We start from the raw sequence: 15,726 nt of genomic DNA, 5'->3' as shown, positions 1-15,726 counted from the left end.
TGTGTTTATTTTGGAATCATACCCATTATAGTGTTTATTTTGGAAAAGTCCCTTTAAAGTTTTAACCTTTTCTTATGGAGAGTCTGTATTGTACAAGCATAATGCTCTAAAGGTATACACTAGTTAAACAGACAGCCTGATACATTCTATAATTCTCAAAGAGACACAGAGATGACTGTAGACCAGATAGATTATCAAATGCTTTAATTCTTATTCCTTTTTAGAAGGTCTCTGCTGTTCAGATCAGGTCTCAGGATAATAATATAGCATTTGGGTAAAAAGATGCAACCCAGTAACCCAGCACTGGACCCCAAGATGGAAAAGATCTCCACAGCCACCATATCTTTCCCTCTTGTACTCAAGTAGGTTGGGACAAAAGAGAGCCAAACACTGCAAAAGACCAACATGCTGAATGTAATGAACTTGGCTTCATTGAAAGTATCAGGTAACTTCCTGGCTAGAAAAGCCATAGTGAAGCTAAAAGTGGCCAAGAACCCCATGTAGCCCAAGACACAATAAAACATGATGACTGACCCTTCATTACATTCTATTATGATCTCTCCAGTAAGTGACTTCATGTCCAAATCTGGGAATGGAGGAGAAGAACTCAGCCACATAACGCAGATGATTACTTGAAAGAGAGAGCATACAAAGACAATCAAATGTGCCAGTCTTTTCCCCATCCAGTTTCTGAAAATGATTCCTGGTCTAGAAGCCATGAAAGCCACCACAACGATAATGGTTTTTGCCAATACAGAAGAAACAGCCACTGAGAAGATGGTGCCAAAAGCTGCTTGTCGGAAGAGGCAGGTCACCTTGTTAGGCTGTCCAATGAAGAGCAGTGAAGAGAGGAAGCAAAGAAGGAGAGAGACAAGTAGGATGTAGGTGAGGCTTCTGTTGTTGGCTTTGACTATGGGAGTGTCCTGGTACTTAAGGAAGATGAGGAGCACCAGAGCCGTGATCAAAGAAAAGAAAAGAGCCAAAAAAACTAAAATTATCCCCAAATTTTCTTTTGTGGATAGAAAACGTGTAATCTTAGGAACGCATTGATTTTGTCCCTTATTTGGATAGTGATCTTCTTGGCAAGGGATACAGTAATCCATGTCTGAAATAGAAACATGTGAGTATTTTAAAGCTACTGCAATTTTTATTGGGGATTAAAAACTCCCTTTCCAAGATTCCTCCTAACTCTGTACTAACAAACCTTCCAAAGGATTGCAGAGCAGTTTGATGATGATGATATTGGATTTATATCCTACCCTCCACTCCAAATCTCAGAGTCTCAGAGCTGCTCAAAATCTCCTTTATCTTCCTCTGCCACAACAGACACCCTGTGAGGTGGGTGGGACTGAGAGAGCTCTGACAGAAGCTGCCCTTTCAGGACAACCTCTGCCAGAGCTATGACTGACCCAAAGTTATTCCAGCAGGTCCAAGTGGAGGAGTGGGGAATCAAACCTAGTTCTCCCAGATAAGAGTCCACACACTTATCCACTACACCAAACTCAACTTGGCTCAACTTTGCCTCAAACTGAAGTCATACATTTTAATTTCCCATCTCTATTTCATGTTGAATCTCAGACAGTGCATGGTGTCTGATGATAAAGTCTTCAGAGTCCTCCTTTTAATGAAATGCCTTGTGACATTTTGCCACCATCACTTGTCTGTACTGCCTAAGCAATAAACACTACCCTTCCAATTACATATCTTTGAATGTTTCTAGAACATTTGAAACACCATGTCTAGCCATTTTTTCCCTTTGTCCAAACATACAGAAATTAATATGTCCTCCTAAACACTACACCTGACTCCAATCCCACAAAATTTCTGCATATTTGTTTGGATTCTCATTTTTATCAACGTATCTACTACCTTCTTGGTTTGATATCTTCCCTTCTGGACACGGAACACAATCATAACAGCAAAATTTCTCCCCCTCCTTCTTTTTCCTACTCTTGCCCGGAAGGCAGAAGTCATTGCACAGAGAAATGGGAGGAACCTGCCCTTGAGCAAAGCAAAAATGCAGAATTGAGAGAGGTTGTTTAAATACTTGTTAACATTTTTAAAAATGCATAAACAATACATTCTGGAACAGAGAGCTGCTTCAATAAACATCATCATCACCTTTTTATTCAACAAGAAGAAGAAATTTGAAACACAATTTGCAGTGTAAACATTATTTCCTTAATTGCTTTCTGTAAGAACATAAATGTTTTGTGCGTTCTGTGTGAAATAGCTGGAGAGTGTTCCTTCCACAATATCTTCCTGAAGATATTTCCAAATGATTGGTTATACATCCGGTGGGGGGGTGCTTGCTCTTACTACAGCAGTTCTTTTATTACAACATTTCTTAACGTACAGGTTGAGAAGCAGTCCAAATATTCTTGCTGAGTTGACTTATGTCTGCATGTAGTTTCAGGTCAACAAAGACTGTACCTTGGTATGGAGATCCCAGGGAGGGTCACCAACTCTAGATACGTGCAGGTGGCTTGTGGGGAGGATAGGGTTTTGGGAGGAATCTCAGCAGTGTATAATGCCATAGAACGCACCATCCAAAGCAGCCATTTTCTTCAGGGAAACTAATCTCTGTCATCTGGAGATCAGTTGTAATTCGGAGAGATCTCCAGGCCTGACCTAGAGGCCTGAAACCTTAGTCCCATGAGTCACAAAAGGTGTTAAAGACATTAAGCCACACCTTGAATTGTGCCTAAAGTAGACAAACAGCCAAAAAAGATCTGTATTTATTTATTTTTATATAATTGGATTTTTTGAATGCCTTACCTGCATCTGCAGGGCTTAGGCCGGTTTACAGGCCATGGATACTACTCAACAGAGAGTTTCACCAGGCTGGGGTGAGGGCAGAGTACGCCCAAGCCTTGGCTGAGGCCTGCCGGATGACTTTTGTGCTGGAGACCACCAGAAGGTTCTTATCCACAGATTTCAATGCCCTTCCGGAGATGTACTGGGAGAGGCAGTCCTGAAGACATGTGGGTGCCTGAGCATTAAGAACTTTAAAGGTGAGCACCAGAAATTTAATGTAATCTGATACTCCACCAGAGACCAATGCACATTGCAGAGCATTTTATTTATGCATGTCCTCCATGGGGTCCCCATAAGGACCTGCGCGTCTGCATTTTGGACCAGTTGGAGCTTCAAGGTCAATCTCAAGGGTAGCCCTACGTAAAGCAAGTTAAAGCAATCCAGCCTGGAGATGACCATTCCATGTGTTACTGTGGCAAGGTCAGGGCAAGACAGATGGTTCCAGTTGCCTGAGTTGGCACAGTCAAAAAACTGCCTGTTGCACAACATTTGTGATCTGAGCTTTAATATATATAGTTGATAGGGTAAAAGGGCTAAAGGAAACTGTTTTATTTTGTGATAAAGCACCTGGACCTATATGCGTGACAGGACGTATAAACATACATAGTTAATTAGGCATGCAGTAGAAGAACATTGCTTTAGCCGCCAAATAAAGTAGGCACACCGCCAGCAGTAGTTAACTCACATCCTTTGCTTAAGAACAAAGTAACAGAATTTAATGAGGAAAGTGAGCCAAGGTTTCACAGCCATAGAAAAAACACCAAAATATCTCTTAATGGGTGGGGTGGGCTCCCTCTGGGTCTCCTGCCCCCCCAGGGAAAGTGTATGTGCAATACATCGCCTCTCCTTTCCCGGTGTAGTGAACGCCGCGTGGTCACTGTCTGGCTATGCCTGGCAGATGGTCACTGCAATGGCCTCTCCTGCATTACTGCATCCGTGGCAACACCTTCTCGCTGGTCTCCCCCCCCCCCGTTTTTCACAGAGTTTGCCACATCATGGTGCCACTGAATGTCCGGCGGTATAACCGGATGGGCAGGCTGGGCCCACTAACCTCGCCAGCCTAGGAGAAGGAAAGCTCTAACATCAAAACTGGGCAGATAGAGCTCGTTAATGTAACACCTACCACCTGGAGGACTCGCTGCCGGCGTCCCGGCTTACTGGGCCATGGCAGATGACCCCCAGGTGAAAGGGTGGAGCCAGTACCACACACACTACGGTTCACCTAAAAATTCCTCTGCGCAGGCCTATAGGGCATATCCACATACACAACCCGCAACACACCAAGTCCTGCAGCGATGTGCAAGGGGCAAAACGGAAGGTGGAAGGTGCCACTGGAAGCCACAGTTCTGATCCTGCATGTAGGCGGTTCAGGGTATTGGTCGCCTGATGCTGACCCGGAGATGAAACCATTTTTCGGCAGCACCCTAAACGACCAAGAAGCCTTATCTAGGGACAGCACTGCTTGCTCCACACGAAGAGGGGCCTAGAAAAGGTGGCCTAAACAAAGCTCGTCTCCTCCCCCCCCCAGTTGGCTAGCCGCGGTCAACGGGCATCCTTACTTGCGGTCAAAAATAACAACAAAGAAAAGGCATGCACCTGCCTCACAAAGTGTGCAAAGACTAAAGTTTGCGTGTTGGAACATCAGAACCATGCTTGACACAGTAGACAGTGGTCACCCTGAACGATGCTCTGCTCTAGTTGCCCACGAACTTCTCAGGTTGAATATCGGCATAGCAGCTCTCAGTGAGGTCCATTTCCCTGTGGAAGGTACTCTTCAAGAACACGGTGCTAGCTATACCCTCTACTGGTCAGGTAAGCCAAAGGCTGAGAGCCACCTTTCTGGCGTTGGCTTCATGGTCAGGAACTCCATTGCCTCCAAACTCGAAAACCTGCCAACGGGTCACTCAGATCGTATCATGTCCATGCTCCTGCCACTTCAAATCAAGCAGCATGCAACACCCTTCAAGCAGATCCTGCAGAAAAGAAAAAGTTCTATGCTGATCTACGCAACCTCGTACGGAAGACCCCTACAGAGGACAAGGTGATCATCCTTGGCGACTTCAATGCCAGAGTAGGTAAAGACTTGGAAGCCTGGAAAGGAGTACTTGGCAAACACGGCATTGACAATGGGCGCCTCCTGCTAAAAATCTGCATGGAGCACCAGCTCACCATCACCAACACTATCTTCCAGCAGAAGAACAGTCTGAAGACAACCTGGATGCACCTACGGTCCAAGCACTGGCACCTTATCGACTACATTCTGGTGCGCCAGAGAGACCTTCGAGATGTCTTACACACCCGAGTAATGCCCAGTGCAGAATGTCATACTGATCATCATCTTGTACGCTGCAATCTCCGTCTTCACTTTAAACCCACACCCAGGAGAGGAGGCATCCTTCGGAGGAAGTTTCAGGTTGGCAGCCTCCAGTCAGCCGAAGTTAAAGCTGCCTCCCAGGCAAAACTCCAGTCAAGAATTGAGGACCCCAGTTGCCCCACAGACCCTTCTCTAGAAGCACTCTGGGAATACCTAAAAACTACCATCCTGCAGATCTCTGAAGAAGTCCTCGGGTTCTCCACAAGGAAGAACAAGGACTGGTTTGATGAGAACAAACAAGAGATCCAAGAATTACTGGCGAAAAAGAAATCTGCCTACCAAGCACATCTTGCTCAGCCCTCCTGTCCTGGGAAAAAAGCAACCTTTCGCGCTGCATATAGCAACCTCCAGCACAAGCTTCGAGACATTTGGAACGAGTGGTGGACCAAGCTTGCAGAGAGAACCCAGCTGTGTGCAGACACTAGTGATTTAAGAGGGTTCTACGAAGCCCAGAGTCCCTTGCGTAGTGCAGACGGCCAAGTGCTCCTCACAGACAAGGCATCCATACTGAACCGGTGGTCGGAGTATTTTCAGGTTCTCTTCAGTGCCAACCGCGTAGTTCAAGATTCAGCAATCCACCTCACCCCACTTCAACCAGTGAAAACAGAGTTGGATGAGATCCCCACCCTAGAAGAGACTGTTAAAGCCATCAAGCAACTGAAAAGTGGCAAGGCAGCGGGAGTTGATGGAATCCCACCAGAGATCTGGAAGCATGGGGGCACAGTACTACATAGCACACTTCACAAAGTACTTGTCACCTGCTGGGAACAAGGCAAACTACCACAGGACTTTTGCGATGCAATCATCATCACCCTACACAAGAACAAAGGGGAAAAGTCAGACTGCTCCAACTACCGGGGGATAACCCTGCTCTCCATCGCAGGCTAAATCCTTGCCAGAATACTCCTGAACAGACTGGTGCCCACCATTGCAGAAGAACTTCTCCCAGAGAGCCAGTGCAGCTTCAGAGCTAACAGGAGCACCACCGACATGGTATTTATTCTCAGGCAGCTCCAAGAGAAATACAGGGAACAGAACAAGGGTCTATATGTGACTTTTGTCGACCTTACCAAAGCTTTCGATACCGTTAGCAGGAAAGGCCTGTGGCAAATCTTGGAACGTTTAGGATGTCCCCCAAGGTTCCTCAGCATGATCATCCAGCTACATGAAGACCAGCGAGGCCAAGTCAGACACTGCAACGACCTCTTGGAGCCCTTTCCAATAGGCACAGGTATAAAGCAAGGCTGCGTTCTCGCTCCAACTCTCTTTACGATCTTCTTTAGCATGATGCTTCAAAGAGCCGCAGTAGATCTAGATGATGACGATGGTGTCTACATCCGCTATCGCACCGATGGCAGCCTGTTCAACCTGAGGCGACTAAAGGCCCACTCCAAGACAATGGAAAAACTCATCCGAGAGCTACTGTTTCCTGATGATGCTGCACTCGTCTCCCACTCGGTATCAGCTCTGCAGCATATGACGTCCTGCTTTGCAGAGGCTGCCAAGCTATTCGGCCTAGAAGTTAGTCTGAAGAAGACAGAAGTTCTCCACCAGCCTGCACCCCAGGAAGATTATCACCCTCCCTGCATCACTGTGGGTGAATCAGTTCTGAAGACAGTCCAGCAGTTCAGCTACCTGGGGTGCATCATCTCCTCAGATGCCAAGATCGACAAGGAGATTGACAACAGGCTGGCAAAGGCAAACCATGCATTTGGCCGACTGCACAAAAGAGTGTGGAGCAACAAGCATCTGAAAAAAGGCACAAAGATCAATGTTTACAAAGCGGTTGTGATGACAACCCTCATCTACGGCTCCGAATCGTGGGTTTTATACCGTCATCACCTGCGACTCCTTGAGCGCTTTCATCAGCGCAGCTTTCGCACCATCCTCAACATCCACTGGAGTGACTTTGTGACCAACACTGAAGTCCTCAAGAGGGCGGAGGCTACAAGCATCGAGGCACTGCTGTTGAAGACGCAGCTGCGCTGGGCAGGGCATATTTCTAGGATTGAAAACCACCGCCTTTCCAAGATTGCCCTCTATGGCGAACTCTCCACCGGCCATTGAAATAGAGGGGCACCAAAGAAGAGGTACAAGGACTCCTTGAAGAAATCCTTTGGCACCTGTCGCATCAACCATCACCAGTGGTCTGACCTAGCCTCAGATCGCAAAGCATGGAGGCACACCATCCACCAGGCTGAGAACGCATGCATAGCTGGTCTTGAGGACAAAAGGAGATTGAGGAAGAATCGCACTGCTACAGCACCAACCCCAAATCAGACTTTTCCCTGCAGCCACTGTGGCTGGACCTGTCTGTCCCGCATTGGTCTTGTCAGCCACCAGCGAGCCTGCAGCAGACGTGGACTGCTGCACCCTTTTTAAATCTTCATTCGCGAAGCCAAGCCGAGAGAGATCTCTTAAGGGGATCGGGGGAGCCCGCGTGTTAGAAGTGTACGCGTATAGGTTGAATAGATTGTCAGCTTGTTAGCCAATTGGTTGACAAGACAGAGAAGGCGGAACTAGGGAGGCTTAATAATGAGCTGCCTGCGTTGCAGACTTTGGAGGACTTTTGGGTAATTTTTGGCCCAGGGTCTTCCCACGCTTTGCAAATTGTTACAATAAACTGCCTTGCTTCACTGATTCTGTTTGGAACTTCTTTTCTGTTCATAACAATTTGGCGCCCAAAGACTCCTGAGTGAGGGTCGGAGTGCTGACTGGACATCCTTTTAGTCCGTGGGCCCCCTGGCCCCTGTTTGGGGCCAGAGGATGGTTGTTTTCTCCGTGCTGTTTTGATGCCTCATGGAGCCGGACCATTCCAGAGGATCAGGGAGCCTATCAGAAGGGGGTGGACAACAACGATGTTCTCGACGGAAAGAGACTGTCGCCCTCAGGTGAGTGCTCCCCAGGCAAGGGAGGCGAATGACGTGCTCGACGGAAAGAGACGGTCATCATCCCTGGGTGAGTACTCCTGGTTAAGCTAGATACTATTTGAAATAAGGCGCCTAAAGGGTCCAAGGTGGTCAAGGAGGACGCTCCGCTACAAAGACCAAATGTCAAGGGGGATGCCCCGTTACAAAGACCAAGGGACGTTAACGGTAAAAAGGGGAGGGGGACAGAGGTTGAGTTCTCTCGGGATTCTCCGCTCGGGCAGTTGTGCCAAGAGTGGGAGAAATACAAAGATTATGGTGTCTCTAAAGATATGGCAGTTAATAAATGTTTAAATGAGTGGCCACTCATTAGGGATTTGCAATGGGACCACAAGTGGCCCAAATATGGCACTAAAGATCGGGGAGTAATAAGAGACATGGAACAGTATTGGCTCCGCTTGGAGCCAAGACAGGAAGTTCCAGACAATCTTCATTGTGTGGATGTGTGGTTAGCTTTCACATCACAAACGGTTGTGATGGCTGTAGGGAGGAATGCAGATAAAAGATTAGAAAAAGAAAAAGAGGAAGAAGAGAAAAGGTGGGATCCTTTGGATCACCCACCACCATATAATACGCCTAATGCTCCACCTTTGGAGGAGGGTAGCCGGTCCCCTCCTGCAAATGGATGAGGGCAGCCCCTCTCATGCCAACAGGATAGGGGACGAGTTAAACATGGAGAGTTGAGAGATATAATTCAAAGAGATCATATGTGGGGAGACAAAAATCAGGAGGTTAGAAGAAAAGATCAAGCAGGTGAAACAGAGTCAAAAGCGGAGCAAAAGAAGTTGTTGAATGAGAAGGCAGGAGAATGTAGTGAAGAAGAAGAGATTAGCGAAGGGGTAACAGGGGAAAGGACAATCCCCCTCCGTCAGGTCCCAATGGGAAATGGGCGAGTAGGCTTTGTGGATGTCCCACTAACCTCCACGGAACTACGCACCATAAAAACTCAATTGCCCTCCTTTTATGAAAATCCTAAACTATTCAGGGATAAACTAGATGGCTTTTTGGGCCCATCAGTTTATACACCCAGTGAGCTGACACACATTTGCAAATAATTGGTGGGGATGGAAGAGACACTACAGACACTTCTGACTGCCAGAGCGGAGTGGCTGAAAGGAGGAAATGATAGGGATGAAGCAGGGTCTTTAAGAGTCCTCCCTGAAACCAATCCAGAAAATTTAGATGTTCAGACCACAGAGGGACGTACCTACTGTGTTACTCACAGGGGGCTGCTGCTAGGAGGAATTGTTAAAATGATACCTAAAGTCTTTAATCCACAAAAGGCTTTTGGGCACCCTCAGAAAAAGGAGGAGTACCTAACCAGGCTAACAGAAGGGATGGCAGCCTTTACAGGGCTTGACCCTGACTCCAGGGAAGGAAAGGCAGTCTTGAAGCTCCAATTTGTGTCGGGAAGCAAGGAAGACATCAGAAAAAAAGTTACAAAAGATAGATGGTTTAATGGAGAAGACTTTACCGGACTTAGTGGGGGAGGCACAGAAGGTTGTGGCGAGAAGGCAGGAGATGGAAGAGAAAATAAGGATTAAACTGATGGTTCAAACAGTGAAAGAGATGCAGAGGTTGATAGGAAGTGGGGGAAACCGGAGATGGGGGCAACCCCATCCCTGTCCTTGAGGCCCCCACTTCCACCTATAAGGTGGAGACCGGAGGTGGCACAACTGCCCCCTTCTTCAATACCGGAGGGAAGGTACGGACCTTCCCCTCGGAGGCCCGGCAGAGGGTGAGATGACTGGTTGCGGGGAAGGGAAGAAAGACAGGATCAGGGAGAATACCAACCACCCCTCCCCAGGGATATGTGTCGGTCCTGCCGGATGAGCGGACATTGGAGTCGCAAATGTCCAAAACGTTGACAAGGCCAGGCCAAATTACACCATGTGGCCACCATGTATGACGGAGATGATGAAGATTAGGGGGGTCAGGGCATTCTGCATTTTGGCCCCACTTCTGCAGAGCCCAAGGTAACTTTAAAAGTGGGGTAAAAAGGACAGGAGGTAGATTTTTTGGTAGATTCAGGGGCAACAAGGTCTTCCCTGGCACAGCTACCCCCCCGGGGTCCAAATTTCAAATTGTAAACTTTCAATAATATGTGTGGAAGGGAATCAGAGAATGACCCCACTCTCTACCCCGGTGTTGGTGAGGGAAGAAGATGGAACGTCCAGCTTTATGCACCAATTCTTGTGGTTGCCTAAGGCAGGAATAAACCTGTTGGGGAGAGATCTGGCAGGGAAGTTAGGGATGTTGATTAAATTTCAAGAGGATACATGTTTAGTGAGGATGAATAGACTCACAGAAAAGGATTCAGAAGATATAATGCCTCAGGTGTGGGCTGCCCTAGACAATCCAGGGTAATTATCAGTTCCACCTCTGGTCATCCAGCTAAATGACCCAAGACCATTGTATAGAAAACAATATCCAGTATCTAGGGAATAGGAGGAAGGCTTAGCACCAGTACTAGCAGACCTTTTGAAACAAGGTCTGATTGAGCCTTCCACCTCACCTTTTAACACACCCATCCTACCTGTAAAGAAACCAAATGGGACCTATAGGATGGTGCAGGATCTAAGAGAAATTAACAGAAGGGCAGTCATCAGAACTCCACTGGTCCAAAATCCCTATGACATCTTAAAAGCTATGCACCCAGAGGATTCCTGGTTTTCGGTGGTGGACATTAAGAATGCCTTCTTTTCTGTACCTCTGGCCGAGGAATCAAGGCCAATTTTTGCATTTCAATGGCCACACCCCGAAACTGGAGTCCCGAGTAGGTGGCAATGGACAGTTATGCCACAGGGATATGCCAAATCCCCAAGCATTTCCAGTGAGGCTCTGAGTGAGGTGCTACATAAATGGGAAACCCCAGAGGGATGTGTGCTGGTTACTTATGTAGATGATCTTTTATTGACAGGTAGAAAGGAACAGCATGTTACGAAAGGAACTATCAGTCTGCTCAATTTCTTGGGAGAAGTGGGACTCAGAGTTAGCAAAGATAAGGTACAATTCGTGGAACAGGAGGTGTCATATCTAGGAGTAGTTTTGAAAAAAGGATCCAAGTGTATCTCCCCCTCACGCATCCAGGGGTTGGTGGACTTGCCGCTCCCCCTTACTCAAAAGGAGCTAAGGGGGCTACTGGGAGGATTTAACTATTGCAGACAGTGGATAGAAGCTTTCTCTGAAAAAGCAGCACCTTTATATGAAATGATTAAGGAAGGGACACCTTACAAGTTAGAATGGGAAAAGAGGAATAGCAGGGCTGTGGAAGAATTGAAAAAGGCCCTCCTTGAGGCTCCAGCACTAGGGCTACAAGACTATAGAAAGAAACTACGCCTGGTGGTGGGTCTGAATGGAAATTATTTTATGAGAGCAGTTCTCTATCAGGAAAGGGAAGGAAAACATTTACCATTGGGTTATTTTTCTGCTTTGTTAGACCCAGTGCAGCAAGGTTGGCCAGTGTGCCTCCAACATTGTGGAGCAGCAGTCTTGGCCTTGACGGCAGCCAGAAAGATCTACTGGATGGGGTCCATAGTGATACATTCAATACATAACATACCGCCTGTCCTGACCCAGGCTGCACGGCCGCATTTGAGTCATGTACGCTTAACTCAAATGGAAGCAGCCCTCCTTGAACACCCAAACCTGTCACTGGTTGTGGACAGTCAACCCAATCCCCTGCTCTCTTTAGTGGGATGGAAAGGAAAGCAGGAAAAACATGACTGTATTGAGTTAATATCCCTCCAGACCAAAGTCAGAGAAGATTTAAATGATGCACCCAGTGAGACAGGATGGGATGTGTTTATAGATGGGAGCTCCAGGGTAATTAATGGGGAAAGGAGAACCGGTTATGCTATTGCAGGGCCGTACCGGTTTAATTATAGGACAAGGGGCCCTGCCTCCCTCATGGTTAGCTCAAACCGCAGAACTATATGGGATGAAAAGAGCAGTAGAGAAAGGGGAGGGAAAGGATATTAATATCTACACAGACTCTAGATATGCTGTAGGGGTTGTGCATACTTATGGAAAAATCTAGAGGGAGAGAATATTGTTAGGAACAAGGGGGAAGGCTTTGGCTCACGAGCAGCTAATTAGGCAAACTCTCGATGCTCTTCTCATGCCAGCACAGGTGGCAGTCGTACATGTACCAGGACACCAGAAAAGTAACACAAATACTGCCAAGGGTAATCGATTGGCAGACATAGCAGCCAAGGAAGCATTTTTCAAACCTCAAACAATGCTTTCTGTGACTCCTCAGGGACTGAGCGTTCCTGAAAGCCCGCCCCTCAAGTATACAGATAAGGAAAGGCAGATAGCTGAAGGGGAGGGGGCAGTAGAGACCCACGGAAGGCTGATTCACCCCGATCGAAGAGAATGGCTGCCGGAAGGGACTGCCCGTGAAGTGTTAAAAGCTTTGCATGGGGGGGGGGCATTGGGGAGTGGAAGGCCTTCTGGACGCCTTCCAGCAGAAGTACTTGGCTTACAGGGGATGGACTTTGGCCAAGCAAATTCTGAGGGGGTGTGTGGTTTGTAACAAAGTTAACAAAGGGGGGCAGTCAGAGGGACAGAAGCGGGGCCGACCACTACCCATCAGACCATTTCAACATGTACAAATGGATTTTATTGATCTAACCACTGATTGGGAGGCTTAAGCATGTTCTGGTCCTCACAGACCAATTAACGGGGTAGGTCATGGCTTTCCCCACCGTGACCACTACTGCAGCAACTGTGGCTAGAAAAGGTCATACCTGAGGTGGGTCTGGTGGAAACATTTGATACAGACAGAGGACCCTCTTTTGTGGGAAAAATAGTTAAAATGGTGTTAGAACAATTAGGAATCAGCCTCAAACTGCACACTCCTTAGCACCCCCCCCCCTCATGTGGATAGACAGAAAGAATGAATTCTACTTTGAAAAAAGCAATAAAGAAATTAGTCTTGGAAATCCAGCTGCCGTAGACTAAGGTCCTTCCTCTTGCTCTGTTTGCTGTCCGCACTAAGCTAAGGGCAGGGTTAAAGCTATCACCATTTGAAATGCTTTATATATTTTCTATATGGCAAGTCATGCCTGATAAAGCTTCAGACAACCTGCATCTAATCAAAGACAGTTTTGTTTGAAAATACTTGCAGTCTCTTTCTCTACTTTTGTCTCACAACAGGAAGCGAGGTTTGATCCACCTCACGCCACCACTAGAGGTCGCTGTGCATCCATTCAAACCTGGCGACTGGGTGTATGTGAAAAGGTGGGACTCGCAGCCACTGGGACCAGTTTGAGATGGCCCATTTCAGATCTTGCTGACAACTGAGACCTCTATCCAGAATGGGGTTGGAGTCATCATACGAGGGTTAAAGCAGGTACCCAGCCGAAATGTTGGCGAGCTGAGCTACACCCTGATGTAGGGTTGCCAAGTCCAATTAAAGAAAAATCTGGGGACTTTGGGGGCGGAGCCAGGAGACTTTGGGGTGGAGCCAGGAGACATTGGGGGTGGAGCCAGGAACAAGGATGTGACAAGCATAATTGAACTCCAAGGGAGTTCTGGCCATCACATTTAAAGGGACAGCACGTCTTTTTAAATGCCTTTCTTCCATAGGAAATAATTAAGGATAGGGGCACCATCTTTTGGGGCTCATAGAATTAGACCCTCTGGTCCAATCGTTTTGAAACTTGGGGGGTATTTTGGGGAGAGGCACTAGATGCTATACGAAAAATAGCCCCCCCAGAGCCCCCAATACCCACAGATCAATTCCCTATTATTCCCTATGGGAATCGTTCTCCATAGGGAATAATAGAGTGCCTAGTAGACATTTCCCTCCCCCCACACACACACTTTCTAAAGGGGGGGAGGGCCTCCATACCAGGGAATCCCCCCTCCCTGCCCCCTCCCTCTCTCACACACACAAATATTTACTTGGTCTTCTTCCAGCAGAACTTTGCTTACTGTGAAAACGAAAGCAAGGCTGCACAGGAAAAGAAAGGAAGGGGCCATTCTCCATGGAAACTGTTACTGACCCTTTTCCATGAAGCCATTCTTGTTTCCTGTTTCCTGGGCAGCCTTAAAGGGGCACACATTTTAAAAATGGATCAGAAGCTCTACAACAACATGATGCCTACAGGTATGTTCTCTTCCCGCCCCCCGCCTCCAGATTTTTTGAGAGCGGGAAGGAGGCTGCAAATTCAGGGGTCCCCCGCCCTGGTTGGGAAGCCTACCCTGATGACCCTCTGAAGTTGACTCTGAGAGCCGATGGACCAGTGGTGGCTGATAACGACATCTGAAGACAATCCTGTGTGGGCTCCAGAAGGAAGACTTGAAGAAATAAAAGAGAGCTTTCCCCTCCCTTTCACACAAGTTCTGCAAAATATATTGTGGGAAGGGGAATTTTGTCAGTTTTAAAAGGGGATCATTGCAGGAGAATATTTGGGGGGAAATCCTGAGTGGGTGGTGGTGCATTTTCAACACGAGGATCCAGCAAAACACCAGAAGAAGAAGGTGAGGTTTATTTGTCATTTGTATCACTATTTGAACCAGTGGAGAAATTGGGAGTGTTCAGAGGGAGGAGCAGAAGAACCAGAAGTATACACAGGAAATCCTAGCGAGCTAGTAAACCCTGAGTATTGGCACCAGTTATACTGTGTAAAATGCCCCAACCCAAACAGTCCCCTTCATGGGGACACCAGCAATTCTACAGATACGGAGGAAGAGATAGAGGCAAATTGGCAGGAAATGTTGAGACATGGGCTACATCCCTGGGACACAGAGGACTGTATAATTTGGGCAGAAATGTGTTCTGGATATTTTTAATATGCCTTCCTGTCATGACAGATCAGACCACCTGCCCATGCATTCAACAGACTAAGCAGGGGAGGAAAATTATGCAAACCCTCATATATCATTCCCATTATAAATGTGAGGGGAAGATTTCCCAATGTACTTATAATCAAACTCAATGCTCCATATGTGATGGTGAAACATGTTTTGACCCTAAAACCCCTGTCTCCAGAACATGGATTGAAGTAAGGGCATACAAAGAGAAAGGCCCGAGCCCTGTACAGACCTGAACACCAGAAACGCGTGACATTTGATGCTTGCTTTAACAATCATTGTTGGGATCTTTATTGGGAGAGGATATATAGGGCACAGGATAAATATATGGGATACAGTGGAGATCCTTTTAAGGGATGTAACGACTATGTTGAGTATTATATCCCATACTGGCCATGTGTTACATGGGCCACTTGGTTAACTTCAGGAAAGTATGCAAAATATGCTATTTTAACAAAAGGAGCTAGTCGACCAGACTGCTCCTTAGGAGCTTGTAACCCTGTTAATTTTACCATTCTAGACATAAAGCTCTGGGATTCAGCTAAATTGTGGGACAGAACCTTTGGAATAAGGATAAATGCCAAGGGGGACGACCCGGGAATACACCTGAGGATGGTGAAAAGGGAGGAGCAAATTGCAAGCACAACCCATCATATGTACCATTATTTTTGGGAAGACATGTCTCAGGATCCCTGGCCCATTTCAGAGCAGACCCAGAACTTATTCTTAGAGCTAGCAGAAAATGTCGCTAGGTCTCTCAATGTTTCTAATTGTTTTGTATGTGGA

At 47.0% G+C, this 15,726-nt stretch overlaps 1 protein-coding gene across 1 annotated transcript in view; it reads right to left on the bottom strand.

The window, feature by feature from the left end:
• Positions 1–203: 203 nt before the first annotated feature.
• Positions 204–15,726, bottom strand: part of LOC132583095 (vomeronasal type-2 receptor 26-like) — a 40,144-nt gene continuing 24,621 nt past the window's right edge. Inside the window, exons 7-8 of the mRNA XM_060254761.1 lie at positions 1,870–1,996; positions 204–1,105 (exon numbers count right to left, since the gene is read on the bottom strand). Coding sequence (XP_060110744.1) covers positions 204–1,105; positions 1,870–1,996 — 1,029 coding nt within the window. The remainder of the gene's footprint in view (positions 1,106–1,869; positions 1,997–15,726) is intronic.

Source organism: Heteronotia binoei, chromosome 15 (genome assembly GCF_032191835.1).
Source record: "Heteronotia binoei isolate CCM8104 ecotype False Entrance Well chromosome 15, APGP_CSIRO_Hbin_v1, whole genome shotgun sequence".
In the NCBI taxonomy this organism is placed as follows: Eukaryota; Metazoa; Chordata; class Lepidosauria; order Squamata; family Gekkonidae; genus Heteronotia; species Heteronotia binoei.
Note: the sequence above shows the minus strand (reverse complement) of the source record. Positions and strands in the feature narration are given on the sequence as shown.